A 10,513-nucleotide genomic window follows, 5' to 3' on the forward strand; every position below is an offset into this window, starting at 1 on the left:
ATGTAGAATACTTATATATTCCATAAATTTAATATATAAATGTGCTATTCGTATAACTTCGTTAAATTAGTAAAAAAGTGCTCATATTTTTAATTAAAAAATATATTTAATTTGTTTTTATTACTTTTATATTTATTAATCCAAAATGTTTAATTTCTGACACAATGAAAAAAAATTATGATTTGTTTTTATTTAATTCTAAATGTCTTTTTTATATATAATAAAGTGTAAAGAGTTTAAATTTTTCTTGTTTTCGTAAAAAGAAAATTTAATTTATATTTGTTATAAACAGTATTATGATAAATGCATTACAATTCATATTTACTACAAAAACATTTTTAATAACTTTTTAAATTTTTTAATGTTTTATATATTAAATTATAAATACGTAATAAAATATCATTCTTTTTAAGAATGAATTATTTATTGTTGATTACTAATTTCGAAAATGATAATTTATTGTAATTAAATACACACTCCAATTATTTAATACCTTAATTATAGAGAATATACTATTAATTCAACTTTATAAGAATAACTTAAATATACACTGTAATGAAATATTAAAAATATATTTCGTACTTCTATTTCTTCTTTGTTTTTATTTAGCAAGTTCACGTTCTAATGATCTACAATTATTAGCATATTAACTCTTATTATATGATAATTTATCTTTTTTTTGGGTAAAGAGAATAAATACCTAACAATAAATTACATAAAAAAAAAAGTTCAATAACCAGTTAGTTTAACAAAAGTAAATAAAACTTTCCTTCGTAAAGGTATAAATTGATATAATTTTTTTTATGTTTTCTCTATTTCGTATATTTAAATATATGTTCTGTAAAAATCACATAAATGAGTTTGTAAAGGTATATAAGAACATATAAATTTTATGTTAAGAACATCCTATATATTTATATTAATAGCACTACTACCTTTAATATAATAAGTTGATAAAAATTAACCAGTGTTAGCTGTGTTATATACATAACAACATAATTTAATTTTTATTAAGATGATACGTTGCAAAAGGATAGGGTAAATGTATTTCTCTTTATATATAATCTATTTAATTAAAAAAGAAATAAATACAACGTTTTTTATTTAAAGAATATATGATTGATTTAGATGATTACATTTAATATATCATATTTTCGTCTCTATAAATTGAAACACAAATGAAATTTATATTTACAATTTGCTTTAGTTATCGAAGTTACGCACAATAAAAATATCATTTATTAGAAAATAAGGTGTATAAATTTTAATTATTTATATAAGCGTTTATGAGCTTCAAATAATTGAACAAATGGATAATTGTGCATTCAAAAATTACAATTATTATAATAAACATATATATATTATATAAACAACTTTTTTTTTACTTTTCAGTTAATATTATATTTTATAAATCTTATTAAAACATTTAATTACATGTATACAATATATATATATTTTTTTTTTTGTATTGAAAAATATTATTTGTAATATAAATAATTATATTTTTGATATCTCGTTTATAATCATAAATAACGTATGTATTTATGTTTCTTACGCATATTAATTTTTAATGGTAAAAATGTATATCTTAATAAAAAATTTTATTTTAACTTTTTTTTTTCTGTTAGTTTTACTTCATGACATATTTTACTTATATTCTGGATTTAATAAAATAAAATGAGTATATGAATACAAATATACATATTACTAATTTCATTTAAAACATATTTTTTTATAAATTATTTTTATATTTATTTCAGAACAATTTTAAAAATTCTGCATGAATTATATTTATAATAGTTGGTAACAAGGTAGTCACATATTTACATTTGAATAAAGACACTTTATTAACATATATATGTACAAACAAACATTACGTTTTAAGGAAAAGTAATTTAAATTACATTTTAAGTTATATTATTTTACTATTAACTAATAATATTTATCATATTTAAAAATAAAATTTTTTGCCGGTTAGTCCTTATATAAAGTCAAGTTCTTTTTTTTTAACTGTTTTGCGCATATAGATAAAAATAGTAAACATATAATTTATCGTGTTTATTGAAATATTTATTTGAATCTTATTAATAAAATAAGTAAAATAATATAATATATGATAATAATTATTATTTATGCATTAACATATATAATACCAAAAAATTTAAATGCCCTTTTTTTATAATAAGAAATCAACGAAAATAATGTGTATATATATTGCACACAATTTTTTTAACTTCGGTGCACTAAAATATTCCGTAAAAATTTTATATTAACTTAAAATTTTTCTCTAATTAGGATATTAATATATTTTATATATTTAAATTATATATAGTTCTTCATAAATAAAAAAATATATACTTAATTAATTAGGTACATCAAAAACATAATAAATAAATAAAAAATGAGACAACGTATAAAGTCAAAGTTTTTATTCTTTAAATTCAGAATAATTTGTTTCACAAAAAAAAAATTATAATAATAAAACAAATTTATGAATATATTATTATTAACAAAATATTACGTTCATATCCAATTCGTATTTATTAAGTGCTGTAATTGGATAATATTATCATATTTTTCTTTATAAGTTGATATACAAATATAGTATCCTAAAATCTTCATTAAATTAGTATGTCATGTATTAATAAATATAATTTTCATATTCAACAAAAAGAATTAGAGAACATACACTATAATAAAAAACTAATTATTTTGTATGATCGTTTTAATGTTACAGTTGTTATTTAATTTTATTGTATTATATATATTGTATTTTTAATATTATGTTTTGCAAATTAAAATTTTTTTATAATCAATTACATTTTGAAATTATAGAATTAATTATATTTTTAAGCAAAACTTTTAAAGAATCATAATTATTATTGTAATTTATTTTACTTTTATAATTTCCTATATAGTATTATACTTATATATAATGCAAATATTTTTATGTTTTCTTTTTGGAAAAGATGTATGGAGTATTTCCATTGGTAAAATTTTTTCATATATTATAAAAATAGTAATGGGGTGCATAGTGAGATATATCCTTTTTGGAGAATAAATCTTAGCATACAAATAGAAGTGATTAAAAAATCTATATTGTTTGCAGAAAAGTTTGGAACATTTTTTACATATTATCTAAACTTTCAATTAACATTATATGTTGGGGATATTGCAGGAGTTATTTAATATTTTCTTTGAATATTCAAATAATAAATATTGGCATAATAACTTTAGACTTCATAAAAAAAATTCGTTATTATTAATAAGTATAAAAAAAAAATTGATGCGTAATATATATATATATAACACCTATTAACATTACTCTATATTAATAATACATATTTTTTTTTTGTTGAATATAAAGGGAAAAAATAATCTAGACTACAAGATATAATAAAAAAAAAAAAAAATTTCTATTAAAATAGAATTATATAAAAGGCAAAATATAGTAATATATAATTTCATGTAATAATGACTACTAAAAGAATTAACATAAAATCATGTTTTTCTTTACCATATAAAATTATTAACTATGTACTCTACGCTTTTATATTCATCCAAAATATATCATCTGAAATCATAAAAATATCCATATAAATAATAGATTTATTCAGTAAAAAATCACATAAAATCAATTCTACAATAAATTAAAAAAGTTAAATACCTATTTTGATGTTTTATTCAATAAAAAACTGTTCTAATTAATATATAACAAACACCTATAAATGTTCACTAAATATACTCACGAAAATAGAACAATTATAATACTTAAAAATATTATAACCTAAAAAATTTACATATATATTGAAATACAAAGGAAAAACAAAAAAAAAATAAAATAAATTACTCATTAAGACAAACAATAAATATATAACTATCTTATAATAATTTAAACATATTTTATTGGTAATTTTTATACATATATAAATAGAAAAATAAATAATTTAAAAATGTAGATATTGCTATAATTATTATACAAAATAAATTATAATAAGAAACTCTAAAAATTTAACAATCTATTTATATTAAGGAAAATATTAATAATTATAAGAGAATTTATTTAGATAAAAATTGAAAAAACTTGAATTTCCGTATTATATATACATCGAAATTTTGCGCATATATACATATTCTTAAATATATAAAATTATGTGTGTGCTACAATATCAGAATTCAATATAAATAAATCCTAAAATAATTTTACTTTTTTATCCAAATAAGGGTTTAGAAATGCTCTTGAATAATTTTACTTTTTATTATTATACTTGAATATATTTTTTAACAAGTTATATGATATAATTAATACTGCTAAAATAAATATTGGAACTAATGTTAAATATGCTAATTCGCAATGAGATTTTGTCAGAATCTCACCTATTCTTAGCATTTCTAATACCATTGGAGCAGTACTCATAAAAATAATTGGAGTAAGAACCAGAACATAACCTAGAAATTTTCGTGAAAATGCACCCCTAAAATTATTTAGTCCTTTATATTCAGCTTCAATTACTTTTTCCATTTTTCTATTACATATTTTATCTATTTTATTTTTAGATTTAGAAATGGATAATAATGTATTTTTTTTCTTTTTTAACGATATTCCTTTTAATGTTCTAAGCCGTCCTTCATAGTTATTATTATTATTTGATGTATCAGATGACACTTTAAATTTTTTTTCAGACATTTTTTTTAAAGGTATGCTTCCATTGGGGGGATGTAAACCTCTTTCTTCATTTAATAATCTGTCTACTCTTACATATAATGAATTGCTTAGATCAATTTTCTTAATATATGATATGCCATACGTATTTGTCTAAAAATACGAACAAATATTTAATATTTAAAAAACATCAATATTTCTATATAAATAAAATATTAAGTTTTAAAATTAAATTGTATGATTACAAAAAAATTTATAGAAAATATCAAATAATACAATTACCTTACCTCATGTGAATTCTGATATATCCATATTAAAATGGGAAATGGGCAAATTTTAATGAAGAAGAAGAATTTGTTAGTTTGTATCATCGTTTTAAAATTACTTTGCAGTTTCCAAAACGTATTCTATAAAAAAATTTTTAATTATATAATTATTTCGTTAATATTTAATAGAATATAAGTTATAATTTTTGTTTATTCTTTCTACCGCTTTTTAATTTTAAAATTTTTACTTCTGTATAATCATGTATAATTATAACATATATCTAACTATAAAAAGAGAAAAAACGCTTTAAATAAAAATATTATAGTAAATTTTTTTTATAAAAATATTTTTATTAAAATAATATAAATAGAATTGATATCAAAATAACATTAACAAATACATAATAACTATAATTAGGCTTGCTCTAAAAATAAATTATTTCAAAAAAATTTATATTTATATATTTTATATGCATATTAATTAAATAGTCTTGTTAATTCGGTTATGAAATTGGATAAAATTTAATAAAATTACACGACATAAAATATTTAAATTTTTCTTTTAAATAATATTATTTAAAATTTATTTGTTATGATTAAGTTAATGAAAAATAGTTTTAAATTAGCTAACGTCTTATTAAAATTATTTATAAAATAATTTGCAATGATCATAATAATTTGAACAAAAAATATATATATACTGTAACAATGATTTAATGGAATTTAATTAACTGGAAGTACCAACGATATTATCTTTTTATATATTTTAATCGAAATATCTTAATATATTGCTATCTATAAATTATACACTATTTAAACGAGGTTATTTTTATTGTTATATATGATGAATTAAAGTTTTAATATTTTAATAATATATAAGACATAATTCTCTTACACTGTTGTTGCATTGATGACCTTTAATATTGATTCAAAAATTTTAATAATACAGAAAATTAAGAATTAATATTAAAACTAAATACTTGAATAGGCAAATGTGCCTTTCTAATATTCGTTCTATTAAAATATAAAATATAATTAAAAAAAAAAAATGGGTGAATATTAAAAAATTATTACATGTTAATTTAATCAGTATATATAAATAAATAATTGGAACTTTAATAATTCTTTAAGAAGCAATTACTAGCCATTTTACCTTATAAATATATATGTATATTAAGTTGGAAAAATGGCTTCACATAGATACATTAGAACAATTAATTAAAATATAAGAGCTGAAAAATATAAAAGCCAATTATAAATAATAAAGGAATTATTACTTAAATTATATACAATATTCTTAAATATAATTTTAAAATAATATTACATTTTTTTTAACTCTTATTCATATTCTATGATTTACTATATTCCTTGAAGGATTATAAATGTATTTCATACATATTAAATAATTTTGCAACCTAAAATATTTAAAATCAGCAAGTTAAATTATCTTTTTGTATATTTATTGTGTTTATAATATATTAAATATTGTTATAATTAATAATTTTTTTCATATATATATGTTTTTTAAAAGAAATTTTTTTTATATTTGGATGACTAAATATATATCAATTCATATATATATATATATAAGCAGTTCCTTATATAATTTTTATTTTATATATATATATTAAGCATATAGTACGTATTATCTCAATATCAATATACATCTATTGCAAAAAATAATCTATGATAAAATGTGACGATTCATATATAAAAATTTAATGGAAATAATATATTTAAAACTCAGCAATAAATACATTCGCAATATATTTATCTAAAATTTTATGAATTTTGGAGAACTTACTTATAAATTCAGAGTGAATTTATGTATGTATAAGGTATATTTATTTTTTAAAAACAATGAAATTATTTAGTATTTAAAAAATATTTTAATGTGGCCTTCTCATGAAAAATTGTTAAATTTATAAAATGCATATATAGTTATGGCTCTGCATAATATTTCTTAACTTTTTGATGTCAGTTCTCCTATTATCTAAGAAGTAAAATTTGACTTAATTTGCAATTCACGAGTTTTTGGCCTTCTTTTTATAAAATAAATCGCTAAAGTGGATGAAACATAACTTAAGAAAATCCTTTTATTCATGTATTTTATATGTACAATATTATGTTAAAAAGCATTAATAATATTATTGTGCTTTTTTTTCTCGTCGCATATAATATATCATATGATTATGTTTTAAAATTTAATAATAAAAAATTTGAGAAAATTAAGTTAAAATATTTTCTTTTTTTATACATAATAGATGTTTTTATTTATAAAAAATAATTTGAAAATATTTTTTCTATTTTCTAGAGCAATTATAAAACATAACACAAAAAATAGAATAATATGAAAAAAAAAAAAAAACAAATTTAATAATATATTTTAATGCTTTAAATATAATTTATTCAAATTATAAAAATAAGATAATTAATTTCAGTATAAATATGATATGCATCTTGTTGCTTAAATGTTTTAACATCTATAATGGTATATAATAGAAAAATAATAATATATTATATATTAATATTCTATTTTTCTTACTAATCAAAGAATAATTGTATTATATCTGTTATTTTACAAATTATTTTTACAAATGGATCCATTAAGACTTATATAATATTATATTTATAAAATATTTCTATTAAAAATAATATGTATCTTTTCTTCTTAATATGGAAGAAAATTAAGTTACCAAAGCATGTAATAATTTTTTTTGCAGGAATAGATCACTAAAAATTATCTTATTGTTAAAAAAAAAAAAAATTATTTCCTCGTAAGGTAGAACATTATATTAAATTATATTATTACAATGTTTAAATATTAAAATGAATAAAAGCAGTTTAAACAAATTAAGTGCTTAAAAAAAAACGAGTAAAATATTAACAAATAACATATATATATTATTAAAACAATTTTTATCTGGAATCCTAATATATATTTTAACATTATAATTGTGGATATCCGATACCCAATAATATATTATAGAATAATAGAACGTATGTATAACAAAAAAAAAAAAAAAAAAATACGTTTATAAAATATAAGTTATAAGTTATACATAACTTATGATTTTATTAAAAGAAATTATTTATTAAGGAATAAAACAAAAAATATTGCTCAATATATCATATAATAATATTCTAATATTTAATATACATAAATTAACTTTTTATTTTATATATATACCAACGTGTTCCTATTTTCTACTGAAGCAAGTAATAATATTACTTTCTTATAGATTTTCTTATAGAAAAAAGATATTATATATAGTTTTAATGATTGTTAAATAAATGAATTTCTATCTATATTCTTTTCATCTTGTTTTCTGCTTTATATTATTCATTATATTAGTTTTTTTTCTTTATTCCATTTCTATGTTAGAATATTCAAGAAATATTTTTCACAGACATAATCTTATTTCACTTTAATATTATTCTAGTATATTTTATACACTCCTTATCAATTTCTGATGTGTATTATTCCAATATTTTATAGTATTTTTGTACAGTATTCTCTATATATATGGAATTTACATATATATAACCTCTTATCCAATCTATTATTCCATAATCAATGGAACTTTCATATTTATAACCATAAATATCCTTATTTTTACTATTTTCTGAAACGTGGATAATGAAACCAATCATATTTTTTTTCATCTGTAATTTTCTATATAAATTTTCTTTCGTCTCCAATTTATTAATGGAATTCTCTATATATGATACACTATTTTCATTATAATGTACATTTTTACATTCTTCTAGTTTCATCACAAGTATAAATATATACAGTTCTTCTAGTAAGTATTTTTTTCTCCATATATTTATATAATTCTTCATTATTTTGTTTATTCTACAATTACTTTACATTTATCAATGATGCGTCATCCTTATTTTCTTTGTTTTCACTTGTATCTAACATATTCTGAAATCCTTCTATCAATCTCATATATTATTCCTATGCCAAATATTTTTTTACAATTATACTATTTTTTCATATCTATTGCACCCATGAGTCTTTTTTCCTATATAGGAATGAAATGTTTTCAATTGTATTTAAGATATTCTCATTTAATTTTTCGTTGCTTTTTATGTAATCATGTTATGTTTTCCATGTATATTTTAAATTACAAAACCAATAATCTTTTTTCACCTTAAAATAAAAATTTTTGCGTCTAGGCACTCATTTATTCCAAGGAATTTTTTGTTTTTCAGTGTCATTGATACATTAAATGTTTTCCAATATTATATCACCACTTATTAAATTAGAATATGTTTGAAATTCCTCTTTTGCGAACAGTTATAGGAATATTTTTAATAATTCTCCTTAGTTAAATTACAATTCTTCACTTTTGAATACTTCAACTACTTTCATATGTACTTTTATAATAATTTTTGTCCTCTCCTATTTTCTATTTGACGTATTTACATTTTTTATTATTTTGTGTTCATGTAATTTTTATCCTCATGAAATATTTTTCTAAATAATAATCCACAAGTTATGAGTTAAAACGCAAACTTCAATACCCTTCCATTTCTCAAACAAATTTTAATGTAAATATATCAATTTATTATGTAGGGTTGTGTCAGTTTACAATTATTGTACTAATTCATATTCTTTAATAATTAATTCATTGTTTGTATTAATTAAATTTTTTTTTTTTTTTAAAAGAACTACATTTTTTAAAAAATTTAATATTATGCTAAATAGAAAAGCGCTCCAAATTAATATAAAATATTTACACATTCTTTTAATGCACCGAATTTAATAAAAAAAGTAAGTGCGTTATTTGTATTAACTACTATTGTTGATTTCTTATTATATTAAAAAAATTATATCAAATTTTATGGCACTATATACACATGCATGCAAAATAACTATTATCATATATAATATTATTTTTCTTAATTTATTATTAAGATAAATAAAAATATATTAATTAAACTAAAAAACTAAATATCCTCTATTACTTTCTCATATGCACAAAGTGGATAAAAAAAAAGTAACTGATTTTAAATACATTCATTTATACCATTTTCCCATGAGATATGATGAGTATTCTTACATTAAATCACCATAATATAATTTAAAATGATCTTTAAATTTCACTTCTTTAAAAATTCATGTTCATGTATAAATAAATAAGTTACTAAAATAATTAATATACAATTTAAAATGTGAAACTGTTTACTTACCAGACGTTTATACAGCACACGGGGAATTTTTAATATTGATATATATTTAAAAATATTTTTTAAAAATAGATAGTTTAAATTGAAAAAGTACAACTATTTTTGTAAATATGTATTTATTTTATATATTTCCCTATATAAATAGGTAAAATATATGAAGTAGAACTAACAAATAGCAAAAATTTACAATAAATTTTCTATTATTCTATATATCACGGACCTTTAAATATGAATATATATATGAACCTTAAACATAGTTATTATTACTGAATTAAAATGTTCTATGTAAAAAATAATTATTTCTGTTACAAACAATAATTATTATTTATAATATTTTTCCATATAATATATATATTATATACATAAAATTAAATGTTTTAATAAT

General features: G+C 17.8%; 2 protein-coding genes across 2 annotated transcripts; both read right to left on the reverse strand.

The window, feature by feature from the left end:
- Window positions 1–4,249: 4,249 nt before the first annotated feature.
- On the reverse strand, window positions 4,250–5,034 carry MKS88_002634 (uncharacterized protein; the record flags this gene model as incomplete). Its single annotated transcript, XM_067215659.1, has 2 exons — window positions 4,250–4,816; window positions 4,951–5,034. 2 exons carry the CDS (start codon window positions 5,032–5,034, stop codon window positions 4,250–4,252), a joined length of 651 nt encoding a protein of 216 aa, XP_067073216.1.
- A 3,375-nt stretch (window positions 5,035–8,409) lies between these two features.
- Window positions 8,410–8,775, reverse strand: MKS88_002635 (uncharacterized protein; the record flags this gene model as incomplete). The annotated part of the gene is made up of 1 exon (XM_067215660.1): window positions 8,410–8,775. The coding sequence occupies one exon, from the start codon at window positions 8,773–8,775 to the stop codon at window positions 8,410–8,412; it is 366 nt and encodes a 121-aa protein (XP_067073217.1).
- Window positions 8,776–10,513: the final 1,738 nt, after the last annotated feature.

The sequence above is a fragment of the Plasmodium brasilianum genome, chromosome 9 (genome assembly GCF_023973825.1).
Source record: "Plasmodium brasilianum strain Bolivian I chromosome 9, whole genome shotgun sequence".
NCBI classification, from domain to species: domain Eukaryota; phylum Apicomplexa; class Aconoidasida; order Haemosporida; family Plasmodiidae; genus Plasmodium; species Plasmodium brasilianum.